We start from the raw sequence: 15,091 nt of genomic DNA on the forward strand, positions 1-15,091 counted from the left end.
AATTTTTATTTATTTATTTATTTTTTTGAGACAGAGTCTCTCTCTGTCACCCAGGCTGGAGTGCAGTGGCGCGGTCTCTGCTCACTGCAAGCTCTGCCTTCTGGGTTCATGCCATTCTCCTGCCTCAGCCTCCTAAGTAGCTGGGACTACAGGTGCCCACCACCACGCCCGGCTAATTTTTTTTTGCATTTTTAGTAGAGACTGGGTTTCACCATGTTAGCCAGGATGGTCTCGATTTCCTGACCTCGTGATCCACCCACCTCGGCCTCCCAAAGTGTCGGGATTAAAGGCGTGAGCCACTGCGCCCAGCTGTCTATATTCCATTTAACCAGGAGTCAATATAAAGGAATTTGATCTAGGTACACTGGCTGCCCTCCGACCCCTGTCACCACCTTAAATACATGGCCAATTGTTCTCTGTCTATAGTTCCTTCCGTGGGCCATCCAACACCAAAAGAGGGCAATTCTAATTCACACAGAGTTCTTAACATCTAGGGGGTTAACTTAACTCTATAATCTCCTGCAAAACCTTTCTTAAGGTCCTGTAACATGCATTTTAATAGAGTAAGTTTTGATGATTTGATGACTTTCCTTTTTTCTTTTTGAAACTTTTCTTTTTGAAATGTTTTTGACATAGTTCCTAGCGGAGTAGGCTTACTTTGGGTCTGACCTATTTCTCTCTCGAGACAAAACAACATTCACACTACAAGAAGGAAAGGGTAAAAGGTCACTCACTCATCTAATTTACACTAAATCAAAATAAAAACTAAAACCAAAGTGTTGTTAAAGGCACACCTGTTCGTCAAGCAATGTAAACCAAGTCAAAATCAGAACCAAAACCAAAGTGCCAATAAAAGCACACCTGTTCATCAAGCAATTCAAGTCAAGTCAAATTCAAAACTAAAACCAAAGTATCAAGCAATTAATTCAAGTCAAGTCAAAAACAAAAACCAAAGTGCCAGTACAGGTGCGCCGTGGGTGATCAGGCCACGCTTCCACTCAAATGGAGTGGGTAAGTTTCAAAGACCAGTCTTACCAAGTTTCAGATGTCCGGACTTAAAGTGCCAGTTCCTTCCTGGTGTTCAGCCACTGCATTGATCCTCCACGGGGGCCTGCTGTGCATTGCTCTGACGAGGCGTTCTGTTTCGTCGGGGCAAATGCCTACCCGGGAGCGCTGTCAGGATCCACATCGCTCAAGCTGGCCAGAGTCCCCTGCAGGGATGCTCTGCAGGGCAGGCATAAGCTGCATAAGGGTCTGCCTTGACCTTCTGTTAATCACCTCACTTCCAGGTCGGGGAACCAAGAAATGTAGCAGGACGAGCCACAGACAAAACTCCTCAGACACCGGATTAAAGAAGGAGGAGGTTTTTCATTCGGCCGGGAGCGTCGACAGACTTGCATCTTAAGAGCTGAGCTCCCCGAAAAAGAAATTCTTGGCCTTTTCAAAGGCTTACAACTTTAAGGGCCCATGTAAAAGGGTTGTGATAATTTAAGCAAGCGTGGGAAACATGACTGGGGGCTACATGCATCAGCTAACAGAACAAAAAGTTTTACAATGTTTTTGTCATACAGTGTCCGGAATTTACAGATAACACAAGTAGTTAAGGTCAGGGGTTGACATTGTTATTATTATTACTTACTTTTTTTTCTTAACTTCTAGGGCCAGGTGATGGTGCCAAGGTTGTCTGGCTATTCATCTTACTTTTGTTTCTTTCTCTCTTTCCTCCTGTCTTCTGGTGGTGGCAGGTGGCGGGGAGGAGGGCAGCAGGAGTAGTAGTGGTCTCCTTCCTTAACTGCAACCTCCGCCTCCTGATTTCAGGAGATTCTCCTGTCTCAGCCTCCCAAGTAGCTGGGAATTACAGACATGTGTCACCACACCTGACCAATTTTGCATTTTTAGTACAGATGAGGATTCACCTTGTTGGCTTGGCTGGTCTCAAACTCCTCACCTCAGCCTCCCAAGGGGTCGGGATTACAGGCATGAGCCACTGAGACTGGCCAGCATATGCATTTTTAGTTTTGATAGAAACAGCCACATCATGCTCCTTAGGGTGGTGCCAGTTTACACTCCCACCAGCAAAGTGTGGAGAGATCATTTGGGACAGGTGAGGATGGATGGGCAGGAGACCTGTGAGATTAAAATAACACTCCTGGACGAGTGTGAATGAAAAGGATGGAAGGAGCTGTGCTTAGACCCCAACGCCCTTAGAGGAAGATGCATGAAGCAGAGACCTGAGACTGCAGCAAAGGCTTGTGAATTCATTGTCTCTTGTGCAGCAACATAGGGAGGATCCCTTCGGATATGTTGGCGCAGGGCTTTCTGGTCAAATGATCTGTCTGATGAGGAAGCTCTTTAGATGCTGGCTGGGTTGAGGAATCCCAGGGTGGGAATGGAAGAGGTGCTGGGAGAGAGAGGCTGAGCTGCAGCTGCTGGGGTTGAGATAGGGGAGGAAGGAAGGATGGGGCCAGGCGCAGGAGGACAGATAGCATCCAGGAAGGCCTGCCCGTATCCCTGGAGCCTAGCACACTGCCTAGCTTCAAAATAGCTACCTGGAAAATGTCAGAAAAACAAATCCAGCAAAGGAGCCAGGACAGGGTGAAATTCTTTTCCAGAAACTTGAGAAATCCACCTGCTTATCCCATGACAAAATGTGAGAAGGATGGAATGTTGGTGGGGGTGGGAGCTGACCCACCTGTTGTCATTCACGTGGCCTTCGTCAAACCCTCTCCACATCTCATACTCTCATCTGATCTGAGTTGTTTCCTTTTAAAAGCTCGTCACTAATCACTCATTCAGCAAAAATTTATTGACCACCTACTATGTGCCAAGCCCTGCTCTTGCTGCTCGGCCTTCAACCCTAAACAAAACGACCACCATCCCTGCCCTTGTGAATCTTAAACACTTAAATGCACGGTTACAAGTCATGCCAAGTACCATGAGGGATAAGGTAGGCCCAGGCTCTGTGGGAGAGTGCTCAGGGAGGGCTAATCACTTTTACAGGGAAGTGACTTTTTTTTTTTGAGGTGGAGTTTCGCTCCTGTAGCCCAGGCTGGAATACAATGGTGTGATCTCAGCTCACTGCAACCTCTGCCTCCTGGATTCAAGCGGTTCTCCTGCCTCAGCCTCCCGAGTAGCTGGAATTAGAGTGTCTGCCACCACGCCCAGCTAATTTTTTGTATTTTTTTTTAGTAGAGACTGGGTTTCACCATGTTGGCCAGGCTGGTCTCAAATTCCTGACCTCAGATCATCTGCTCACCTCGGCCTCCCAGAATGCTGGGAATATAAGCATGAGCCACCGCACCTGGCTGAGAAGTGACATTTAAGCCACGTCTGCAGATGCTACGTGTTAGCAAGTCAAGAAAGAGGGAAAAGCAACCCAGGCAAAGGGAACAGCATGTGCAAAGTCTGGAGGTGGGAAAGCACTTGGGCTATTTTGGCCGTGGGAGCCGAGGTGGAGGGAGCTCAGGGCAGTGGGATCAGAGTGAGGCAGGGAAGGTTTGGAGGGAAAGGAGCACACAGGACCTGGAACTAGGCCAAAGATTTGCTGTTTTATTCCAAAGGCAATGGCAAGAAGGCATGAAAAGTTTTAAGCAAGGAAGGGATGAGATGAAATGTATGTTTCATAAAGTTTATTCAGCTGTGGAAAATGGGCTTAGGAGGGTGAGAGGGACCCTGGGAAGACTGGGTGTTGGAGCTCACCCCCGGCCTGCCTAGAGCCCAGCTCCAGCCTCTGGCCCTGTCTTCAGCAGACAGCCTGGGTTGGCTGTCACCAGAAGCAGGAACTATGAGAATTTTCGAGCGTGCATGCTCAGAGGCCCAGGGCTGTAATAGACTTCCTAGCAAGAGAGAGTCTGAGATCAAGCTCAACTGAGTTAAAATGAAAAGATCACTTTGCAGCAGGACTTGTCACAGCCTTTGATTGGGAACTGTAGCTGGTGAACCCTGGGGAAGGGCCTAGAACGTAGCATGTTCTATACTATTTTGAAACTATGTTTTCCATTGTACGTTTTGCTCCCAAGCCCAGTCTGAGAAACTGCTCCATTTCCTCTTTGCCTTTCTAGGGCATATATGCTACTGAGCGCGCTTAATTCTCTGTCTCGCAGCCTCTGCTCAGGGAAGTGGAACACCATTCTGTTTGGTTACAGACGGGAAACAGACGTGTTCAGGGTCTTGTGCCTGGGACCTTGCGGGAGACTGACTGTGAGTCTTGGTCAGCCAGCGAGTCACAGGAGCATCCTGGAAGATTGTGGGGTGTCAGCTTCTTCCACTTCTCCTGTCCATGTCTGGCAGACAACACTGCCCTGTCCTGTCTACTTAGGGACATCGCCATTAGTGTCCACCTCTCCTGACTCTCCTGATTGCTTTCTTTTCCTCATGATCTTTCTCTCTTTTTTTTTTTTTTTTGCTGGAGTCTCACTCTGTCGCCCAGGCTACAGTGCAATGGTGCGATCTCAGCTCACTGCAACCTCCACCTTCCTGGTTCAAGCAATTCTCCTGCCTCAGCCTCCCGAGTAGCTGGGATTACAGGCACGCACCACCAGGCCCAGCTAATTTTTGCATTTTGAGTAGAGACAGGGTTTCACCGTGTTGGCCAGGCTGGTCTCAAACTTGTGACCTGTCTGTCTCAGCCTCCCAAAGTGCTGGGATTACAGGTGTGAGCCACTGCGCCCAGCCTTGTCATGATCTCTTATTGGTTTTGGGAGAAGTAAGAAGTTGACTCCCTCAACTAAGAGCTTCAGTGCTATTTTTTCTTTTTTTCTCTCTCTCTCTCTTTTTTTTTTTTTTGAGATGGGGTCTCTCTGTGTCGCCCAGGCTGGAGTACAATGGCACAATCTCAGCTCTCAGGGTCCCTTCTATGAGAAGACAATGAGCCCAGCATTTTTGGTCCCCAGGTGTTTTTATGATGCTTCCAGCACAGCCCCTGCAGCCCTCTGTCTTCCTGGCTCTACCTAAAGTGTCCGCTGCCTGGGTCACTATGTTGGGTGCCATCCAAGTGGATGTGGTCATTTTGGTCCCTGCCCTGGCGTTCTAACCCCAGTGATGTGAAGGAAAAAGACCAGCAAAGAGAAGCAGCTCCACAAAACTTGTTTCGGTAGGTTATGTTTTTATTCTACGTTATTGGTAAGACAGGGTACAGGGCCAAGACCTCCACACTCCCCTGGGAAGGACAGTCAGGAAAATTAAATACATCTAAAGTGGGCACAGGACGGAGGTCAGATCTTCCTGGGAGGTGGCTGGAAAGACTTGGGCTTAAGCCACGGGAGCCAGGCCGACCTGGTTGTTTGCTCTGTCGAAGACAGTAAAGTACTGGCGGATGAAGACGTCACCCAGGATCCAAAGCTCTCCAGATTCGGTGGGGAGGTCCATGCCCTGGAAGCCGCTGATGCAGCTGCCCTCGCTCTGGAGAAAAGGAGAATAAAATTGGAGTTGAGACACCGATTCAGCAGTGACAGGCGCTGGGTGATAAACATCCAGGGCGCCCTGGTCCACCTGCAAGGCACGTGCAAGGAGGAACTTCCTGGCTCAGTGTCCAGGGACTCGGCTCTTCTTGGCCTGGAGTTGGGCTGTAGAAGCGGTCCACAGCACGATTGGTTTCTACGCATTACTGGACATTATCTGGCGTTTCTGGCAGGCACAGGAACCCTGACATCAGCATCAGAGCTAAGGGGCTTGGGGAGAATTCAGCTGGTAGGAAGGAGTGTGAAAACCCTGCCCACACAGCCTTTTCTCATGATTATTCTGATCCCGACAGGGGCAAACCGGATGAGCTGTTAACCCTCTTGCCTCACTAAGTCACTGGGCTGTGACCTTGTCTGCACGTCACCTGGGGAGCTTTGAACCCCCGCAGCCACATCCCATGGCTCAGGCCTTGCCCTCTCCTGATGTAATCAGAATCACTGGGGGAGCCCAGGCATCAGTGCTGCTTGTTGAGTAACATCAGTCCACTGGCAAAATCAGTTTTCCACCTGACGTTATAATAATAGAAGGGAGAGTTTTCCTGTGACTCATCTAGCTAAAGATTTGCTACTTGGTAGAGACGGTAGGAGTGTCGGAAGCCCCAGCCTATGGAAATGAGGGTTTCCATTTGCCCAACCCTTAGTAGCTCTGATGTGATCAGGCTCACTTGGGTAACCTAACCGCACTCTGAGGGTGGGGAAAGCTGCCATGTCTACATTTTGGATGAGAAAACTGAGGCTGAGATGAGCTGTGGCTTGCTCAGAATCAATGGGCTGGTGATTCAGACCCAGGACTTGGACCCAGGGGTCCAAAGAGAATCCGCTTTTCCCTCCATTAGCGTTTGTTTCACTTGTTCCCTTGGGGGCTGTATCCGAGTTCTTATTCCTGCGTTTGTTTTTAATCTATTCCTTCTCTCTGGAGCTGTCTAGGGCAGATGTTCGTCTGCCTCTGCCTCTCGGCTTCAGCTCGTGGAAGCGCACTTTCCCTCTGCAGAGGGGGACTCTGTGGCCACATTCTGTGTGAGCCCCTCTAGTGGATGGTCCAGAGCCCCCTCACCTGCAGGATGTAGGCACTGGGTGGCACAGGATACTGGACTCCGTTGATGGTGAAGACGATGTCAGGCAGGCTGCTGATGGCTGAGCAGCTGACCGCCATCTGGAAAGAGTGAGGTGAGAAAAGTTAGCAGGGTTTTCATCCCATCTGCCTGGCACACCCACTACTTGAGCGTAGAACAGAGTAGTGGGGGCTGGACTGACCTCGCCGTCTGAGTTCTCGCTGGCTCCGATGTCGCTCTGGATGTTGGCAATGGGGCTGGTTGGGCCGGTCAGGAGAGAGGTGCCGGTGTCAACAATGGCCTGGCAGCCCTCAGAGCAGGCGATGGCCTCTCCGTTCATGGTGATGCTGAGGGCAAGAAGCAAGTGAAGGTCCCTGAGCCCTCAGGGGTACATCTCTCCAAGGAGGAACCAGGAGGTGACCCCAGACCTTCCTTTCCCACCCATCCACTGGCCAGTGCGTGAAATTTCTGGTCTTCTCGTTCACACACTCATTCATCCTGCATTCATTTACCCAACAAATATTTCACAAGTGCCTACTCTCTGCCAGGCATGGGAAACGCAAAGCTAAACCAGACAGCCTCACAGTTCCAGACTGCAGGGAGCTCCCGGCCTAGCTGGCAAGACAAGTTATGGTGGCAGAAGGGCAGGATGATAAGCCAGGCGTGCGGCAGGGAACAAAACAGGGTCCAGGGTGAGAGGCAGTGGAGGGAAGCAGCCAGCGGAGCAGACACCCAGGGATGCCAGGCAGTGGAAGAGAGGAGGACATCAACAGGGGACGGTATGCAGGAAGGGACAGAGACCAGGGGCTGGGGCAGGAGTTGGAGGAACTGGTGAAATTCTAGCCTGGCTGGGCAGACATGAGGGGATCGATGTGTCCTGGTTTGCCTGGGATAGTCCCAGCTTTAGTACTGAAAGTCTTTTCCTGGGAAATGGTTCACTCTTGAGAAAACCCACACAATTGAGCACCGTAGAAGGCTAACTGGGGAAGAACAGCGTGGAAATGAGGCTGCAAGGGAGACCGGAGGGACCCTGAAGGGGTGTGTGGAACAAAGTGACTTCACACAATTTCTCAGCCATTTTGCCCTACTTCTAGACTGAAAGTGACACGTTTCCTCGAGTGGGAGGAGCGTGTGCTGGTTCACAGGCAGGTGGTCGCCCAGCTTTCCCCAGGGATGCTGGTGGATTGTCCTGCCTCTGTGACTAGGAGGACAGTGGCTATCTGACCCTTGCAGAGTCTCGGCTTCCCAGACAGCTCTTCCCTCCTCCGCCAGGGAGGTGTCTTTCTAGGGGTCTCTCTGGCTTGGCCAACTTCCACCTTCCCCCTGGAGTGTGTTCCCCTGTGTCAACTGTTCTAAGAGGGATTCTGGAAAGCTGGTTAGCTATGAATTCATAAGGACATGGGATCTGGGGCCCAGGCCTGGATGCTGCCAGTCCATGGCAGTCTCACCTGTCCACGGAGATCTGCCAGTAACCCTCGACAGAAACAGGCACCCAGTTCAGACTTCCAGTGTAGTAAGAAGAGTCAATGCCACCAAATATCACCACGCTGCCACTCTGGTCATCGCTGTGGAAAGTGAGGGAAGAAGACATGAATTTCTCTGTTCGTTCATTTGTGTGAACATCTGCTGTTGGCTCCTCAGAGCTTCCTTTGATTGGGCACTTGGCAGGCTGTCCTGGGGTGTGACAAATGTGGTTTCTTGTCCCCTTAGGCCAGAGCCCATGCGGTGGACACTGTCACTGTTATTTCCACTTACCATGAGGACACTGAGCCTGAGGGAGGTGAGGTCACCTGCCCAAGGTCACACAGCGGGGAAGTGGTGGAACTACGTTTGGAAGAACATGGGTCTTTTAGGTTGAGTGTGTGCTTTCCACCGTGGCACTCACTCTAGTTGCCATGGGGACCCCAGGGATGTGAATGGATGACAGTGTCGGCTCTTAAGGACTTGATGGTGGAGATCACTTGTTCTTAGCTGGGAGCAGTTCTGCCCCCAGGGGAATGTCTGGAGACATTTTGGATTGATTGGGTGGGGGTAGTGGATGCTACTGGCATCTAATGCTTAGAGGCTGGGGATGCTGCCAAAGGTCCTACAATGCATGGGACAGTCCCTGGCAAGGACTTATGCTGGTCTGAAACGTTAATAATGCCCAGATTGAGAGACTCAGATCTAGCTGGGGAGATACAATGGCCCCACGTGAAATATTTAAGTGCTCATAAAGGCAGATTATGTTTCAGAGCCACCTTGAACATCAACTGGCCAAGAGGAATACATGACAAAGAGCCTTCCTGTTGTAAATTGCAGGAGTCCTTGTTATTTCAACATTCATTTTCTAAATCTCAGCAGATTCAGGGTAGAGGCAGAAGCAAATGTAGATGGCAATAAGAAATTAGTCATCGGAGAACTGGCCAGGTATAAAACAGGACCCCCTCACTGAACCCACCCACCTTTGCTGTGAACGTCTCACAGTGCAATGCTGTATAGTGAGGACCTAGACACGTAGTTACCAACCGAGGAAACAAGGGAATGACGGCGAACCCTTTCAAAAGAGGAGGACGTACGTGAGTGTTAGAGGAACGTTGAGTGTCTTAAGAAAGTGGATGATGCCCTCAGATATTCTTGCGTAACATTCTACTCAGCCCAAATTGACATTTGATTTATTCTTTGTTCATTTGTTTGTTTGTTCATGTATTTCTTTGTTCATTCCTAGAATTAGCCCATGGTCACAAATGGAACCAGGTTTTATTAAATCATAAAAGAAACTTGCTTTCATGATTTAAAAATGTCATCATCCATGATATATCTTGATCAAATCTTTTCATTTTTGTGTTATGGAATTTTGGTCTGTTTGAAGTGTATTCACTTTATTTATTCATTTATTTATTTTCTGAGATGGAGTCTTGCTCTGTTGCCCAGGCTGGAATGCAGTGGCACGATCTTGGCTGACTGCAACCTCCGCCTCCCAGGCTCAAGCGATTCTCCCTGCCTCAGCCTCCCAAGTAGCTGAGTGTACTGGTGCCTGCCACCATGCCTGGCTAATTTTGTATTTTTTAGTAGAGACAGGGTTTTGCCATGTTGGCCAGGCTGGTCTTGAATTCCTGACTTGAGGTGATCCTCCCATCTCAGACGCCCAAAATTCTGGGATTAGAAGCATGAACCACCGCGTCTGGCCAAGTGTATTCATTTTCAATGGCATCTTTGGGGGCCAAAGATGAAGGAACTGGTACTGAGGGGCAAATGTCTGATGACATTTGAGTTGTGCACATCAAGGGGAAAAAGACGCTGGTAAAATAAGATGGAGTGCACATGGCCCGTCATAGAGAAACTTAGCACTATCACTCTGCAAAGACATATTTCTCTAGCCTCAGACATTGGCTTTCCAAATCTCTTGCTTCCCAAGACCCTCTCCATCACAGCCAGCCTTGGACAGCTCCTGTTGGGCCAGAACACTGTGACCTCTGGAGTGGAGGTGGGATCTCTACCCAACTTACGCGCTCAGGTAGACAGAGAAGAGGTCCTGAGAAACCAGGCCCTGGTTCCAGATGTTGTCAAAGACGGGTGTGGCCCCGGAGGAGGAAATGCTGGGGTAGGCCAGCCCCAGGATGCCGTCGAAGGGAGCAAAATACAGGAAGAAGCCGGGTTCGGTCTCGCTCAAGCCGAAGATCTGATTGGTGTCCGAGATGCCTCCAACCTGGGTGGGGGAACCGAGATGATGTTCACCATCTGGTCATGTTCACTGAGCTCTGGGTGCCAGCCTCAGGCCTACAGCTGCCCTGGTTCATCCCATGCAGGACTTGGCTTCCAGGGCATCAGCCCGGAAGGAGGGGAGAGGGACCGTCTCCTGGAATGCTCGTTCCTCTGCTGGAGGTAACCATGGCAGCTGATCTGCAGATGGCCACGGTCTATTACTTAGTGTGAGATTTTGCTGGAGAACAGATTCACTGTGTGTTTGTGTTACAGATGAACAAATGCAAAGCAGACCCCGGGTGATTCAGGGCCTTTGATTCCTGCCATGCCCCAAAAGTAGCAGAGAGGGCTTGTGGAAATTTGAGGACGTGGGGGGCTGCATGTTGGGAGAAGGAGGAAGAAGAGGAGGTGCTAGTAGAGAATTGAGCCGTTACTGACTCTCCTCACCCTCCATAACACTCTGCTTGGGTGGAGCTGAGGCTGGTTTATGGCTCCCGGCAGCCCACCCTTTTACTCACTGCCACCCGAGCTAGCAATGTCTGTGACATCTCTGCTGCTTCTCCCCGACCCGCAGCCCCAATCAGGTTACTTTTGTGATCACGGAGGCTCATCTTGCTGGAATAAGCTTATTGTGGGGGTGCCTGATGGCGGGATGCAGCGGCAGCCTGCAGGCGCCCACCTTGACAGTGTCGTATCCGAGGATGCCTGTCATGCTGCCGGTGCCGTAGGTGATGGAGAGTGTCCCGCTGGTGGACTGGTAGGTGGAGGAATCCTCAGGGTTGAAGAGGTTGTGGTTGGCTGCAAGGGCAAGCGGTGATTGTCAGTCTCTGAGAGCTGGGTGAAGGTCACGGGCTGGGACGTCTTCCTGGGATGGGGTGCCCTGGCCCCAGGAAGGGCTCTGGAGGTGAGCAGTGTCCTTTCCCCCTAGACCCTTGGACCCCAAGAGACCCCAAGTTCTGTCCTGTCTCATTGAACTCTTGGGACCATTCACTGATGGCAGGTCCCCAGTCAACCCCAAGGGCCTCCCGGGGACTCCCCAGGCCAACATTGAGCTGAGCAGGCTGATGGCTGCCCTGTGAGGAGCGCTTTCACCCCCCAGCCCCCGGCGGTGCTCCCGTTATATGGATGATGCCACAGGCACCTCATCTTAATTAAAACTCAGGTGAAAACATTAGAAGAGGAAGGAACGTGTAACACACATTTTTCATAACTTCCAAAGATAAACTCTCTTTCATTAGCAAACAATGATTTTTCTTTTCTTTTTTTTAAAGGAGCTCAGCACTCACCTCTAGCCTGTCCTAGCCAGGCTTTGGAGCTATTTCCTCACACTGGACTCTTTCTTGGTGGGCTATTCCACAGCCCTTTGGCCCTGTCTTGCTTTGGGCCCCTACACTTCCTCTCCCAGGCTGTGGTTATTTTGGAGAGCTTCTCTCTGCCCTCAGACTGGAAAGTCTTTGACCACAGGGATCATATCACTCATCCCTTTACCCCAGGGAGCACCTGCGCCCAGTGCTTGGCACGAAGTACGTGCTCAATAAATGCCTATTGAGTGGCTCCAGCAGACTTGAGGTGGGAGCTGTCTGAAGCCCATGGGTGTCCAGGGTTCCCCAGGGTCAGCTGGTGCTGGCGAGCGAGAGTGGGGTGGGGCGGGCTGGGAACTTACTGCAGGCGAGACTGGAGCAGTAGACTGAGGGCACCCACAGGTTGGAGGATCCGGTGTCAAAGATTACGGTGAAATCCTGGGCAGGGGTTCCGACGCCGATAGTGCCGAAGTACTCCGTCTGCCGAGGCCGGGACAGGGCAGTTCATAGACTGGGGTCTCTGTGTCGGGGACTCCCTAAGGGCTCTCTCTGGGTCATCTCCTCGGTCTGCCTCCCTACCTTTTCCTTCCCTCATCACAGTTCTTGTCTTTCTCTTCCCAGCCACTGTCTTCATCCTTCAAAGCCCAGCCCTGGCATCCCTTCCTCCTTGAAGTCTTCCCTGATTGCTCCCCCAATTTACCCTCTGCTCTCTCCTAAGCACCACAAGCACCTAACAGTCTGCTGCTCCCTCTTTAGCTGTTGTCTTGTCTGTCACAGTCTTCCCATCCTTATAGCACATGTTCTCAGAGGATGGGGGTGGAACCTTCTAGCACCGGGCAAGTGACAGCTTAAGTGCTTGTGCCTTAAATTGTTTATCAGAAGCGAAGCAAGCCACCTAAAGATGGAAACCTGGCCGATTTTCTTATTTCTACATCTAGATGTGTACAGTAATTTGCAAGAAAGGGCATTGCCAGTATTTTTCTTCTTCTTTTTCTTCTTTTTTTTTTTTTTTATGAGGCACGTCTTGCTCTGTTGTCCAGGCTGGAGTGCAGTGGCATGATCTAGGCTCACTGCAGCCTCCGCCTCCTGGGTTCCAGTGATTCTAATGCCTCAGCCTCCCAAGTAGCTGGGATGACAGGTGTGTGCCATCACGCCCAGCTAAATTTTGTATTTGTAGTAGTGATGGCTTTTCAGCATGTTTCTAGGCTGATCTGGAACTCCTGACCTCAAGTGATCCACCCATCTCAGCCAACAAACCAGTATTTTTCTTCTGATTGGGAGTATTTTCCCCCCTTGCCGGCTCTGTTCCCGCCACAATGGTCTGCTTGCTATTCTTTGGCGATGACTAGTCACTCCTGCCCCAGGGCCTTTGCACTGGCTATTCCTTGTGCTAGGAAAATGTTTATTCTAGATCTTTCTTTGGTGATCTTTTTTTCAAAAATCAATCATTCAGGTCTCTAGTCAAATGTCCCCTCTGCCAACAGTCCTTCTGTGACCACTTTATCTAAATTTGCTCCCTCTCTATCTTCTTTTTCCTCATCGTCCAATTAATTAATTTGTCATGGCCCTCATCATTACCTGAAATTATCTTATATGCTTGTTTATCTGTCCTTCTCTTTAGAATATAAGCTCTGGGAACTTTGCTTATTCACCATCATTTTGGCAACTTGCATAGCCTCTGGCACATAGAGAGGTGCCAATATTTGTTAACTATTTGTTAACTAAATAAATGCGCTAACTAAGCCCCTTACCAAGGGCCTGCCAGACCCCATGCTAAGCACTCCAGAAAACATGATTGCGTTAATTCCTGGCAACAACCTCTGTTGGTAGATATTAGTGGTTCTGTTTTCCAGACCAAGAAACAGGCTCAGAGGATTTAAATGTCTTCGCCAAGGTCCTGTGGCTGAGAGGTGCTAGAACCCACATTTGCACCAGGTCTGCTTGGATGGCAGAGGCCAATCTGTGAACCACAGGCATCACTGCTCTGTGCCCTCTGTCCTGTGCCAGGCACAGAGGGGACATACGATATCTGTGGGAAGGCAGGGTGTTTGCTATCGGGTGTCAAATAATAAAGTCCGAGTGATCTTTCTGAAGCTCGGATCTGATTTTGTCACCCTCTGTTTGAGATAAATCAGTGGCAGCTAGGATGGAGCCTCTCTCCGTCCACCCCTCCGCTCCTCGGGCCGCAGTCTGCAGCACCTTCTTCCCTCCCTCTCGGCTCTCCTTCAGATACCCTGTGCTCCCGCCTGCACAGGGTTCGGCACAAGTGATCAGGCTGTGCGGAGTTCTGTCTTCTTCTCTTGGAAGTTCTCGCTCTTCCTGCATGGCTCCATGGAGGCTCCCTGCCCAAGTGGCAGACTCTCGCAGTGTGACACCTTCACTCTGTAGTCCTCCTGCTGCCCGTTCTTTTCATTGGTTTGCAGGACTCCTTGATTACTGTCTTTCTCTCCTCGGCTATGACTTTGCTCACCGCTGTTTCCCCCTGAACCCAGCACAGGCCCTGACATGTGAGGAGGCGCTCAGAAGAAATAAACCTTGCATGAATGAGTGAAGGAATGAATGAGTGAACAAGAAGCAACAGCTCTGAGTGTGAGCTTTCCTGCCTGCCCGGGGAAGGAACTGACATCTAGGGGCAGACCCTGGGTCACTGTCTGGAGCCACAGAGCCCCGGCCCGTCCTCCAAGACCTCAGGGAAACTCTCTTTCCTGCCAGCCAAGTCCTCAGAGCCGGCCCCGCCGCTTGCCCACACACTCACATCCAGGTAGTTCTCCAGGGGTTGTTCGTCTATCAGGGTGGGCGCCTCCCACTGGGGGAAGTACTTCCTGGCTGGGTTGAGGTTGTGCTTCTTCAGGAAGTCCTTCAGCAGGCCATGCTCGGACAGGTTGCGCCTCAAGGACTTCTTTCTGACGAGGGGGACCCTGTGGTTTGGAGGAGGAAGAGGGATTAGGCAAGGATTCTGCTCACCGGGTGCTATGGCAGCCCCAGAAGGGAAGGGAAGCTGGTCTAAGAGAGGAAGATGGAAGGAAGGTAGGAGCTGCCACTTCTGTGTACTAATGCAAAGAAGTTAAGTTGACTAGGGCTGGAGCTGGGAGCCAGACTGAGTCTGGGCCTGAGTTTTAACCAGGTCTGCAGGGCTGCCTCCCAAAGGACGGAGAGAGAGGCAGAAAAGGGGGATGGAGATAGCCGAAGACAGAGAGAGAAAACAGGGAAGAAGGAAGACACGGGAGGAAAGAAAGGTGATGTGGGAGGCAGCCGTCTTCACACCCATGCCACCCGGACTCACTTGTAGATGATGCACTCAGAGAGCGCCACCAGACCCAGCAGCAGAAGCCACTTCATGGTTCTTCCGGGGACCCAACTCCAGGGAGAAGCAAGACAGGAGGAAGGTGCAGAGCAGCAGCATGAGCTGCCCCTTATATACAACTTGGGTCCTGCCTTATCGTTCTCTGAAAGTCACCCGTTTCCCTGATCCCAAACAGAAAAGCTCCTGATAAGATTGTTGCTGCCCCGAGCCAAGTTCTGAGACTGTTCCAGCTGAGGCACTTTCCACTGTAACCTTGTGCCATTGTGGGGGTTGGGGGGGTTGCCATGGAGG

General features: G+C 50.8%; 1 protein-coding gene across 1 annotated transcript; it reads right to left on the bottom strand.

Moving 5' to 3' along the window:
- Window positions 1-5,085: 5,085 nt before the first annotated feature.
- LOC105512308 (pepsin A-1) lies at window positions 5,086-15,017 on the bottom strand. The gene is made up of 9 exons (XM_011942745.1): window positions 14,780-15,017; window positions 14,252-14,414; window positions 11,859-11,976; window positions 10,875-10,993; window positions 10,000-10,199; window positions 7,960-8,076; window positions 6,714-6,858; window positions 6,514-6,612; window positions 5,086-5,400 (listed from the first exon to the last, which is right to left on the bottom strand). The coding sequence occupies exons 1-9, from the start codon at window positions 14,833-14,835 to the stop codon at window positions 5,251-5,253; spliced, it is 1,167 nt and encodes a 388-aa protein (XP_011798135.1). The 5' UTR covers window positions 14,836-15,017; the 3' UTR covers window positions 5,086-5,250.
- Between the last annotated feature and the right edge of the window lie 74 nt (window positions 15,018-15,091).

The sequence above is a fragment of the Colobus angolensis genome, unplaced genomic scaffold (assembly GCF_000951035.1).
Source record: "Colobus angolensis palliatus isolate OR3802 unplaced genomic scaffold, Cang.pa_1.0 Scaffold21, whole genome shotgun sequence".
NCBI lineage: Eukaryota > Metazoa > Chordata > Mammalia > Primates > Cercopithecidae > Colobus > Colobus angolensis.

Bases quoted from the DNA above. Each gene is read 5' to 3' on its own strand.
- LOC105512308 (XM_011942745.1), bottom strand. From the start codon at position 14,835: ATGAAGTGGCTTCTGCTGCTGGGTCTGGTGGCGCTCTCTGAGTGCATC. The intron at 14,415-14,779 runs GTGAGTCCGGGT...TCCAAACCACAG, and splicing joins TCTGAGTGCATCATCTACAA to GGTCCCCCTCGTCAGAAAGA. The intron at 11,977-14,251 runs GTGAGTGTGTGG...CGGCCTCGGCAG, and splicing joins CCCTGGAGAACTACCTGGAT to ACGGAGTACTTCGGCACTAT.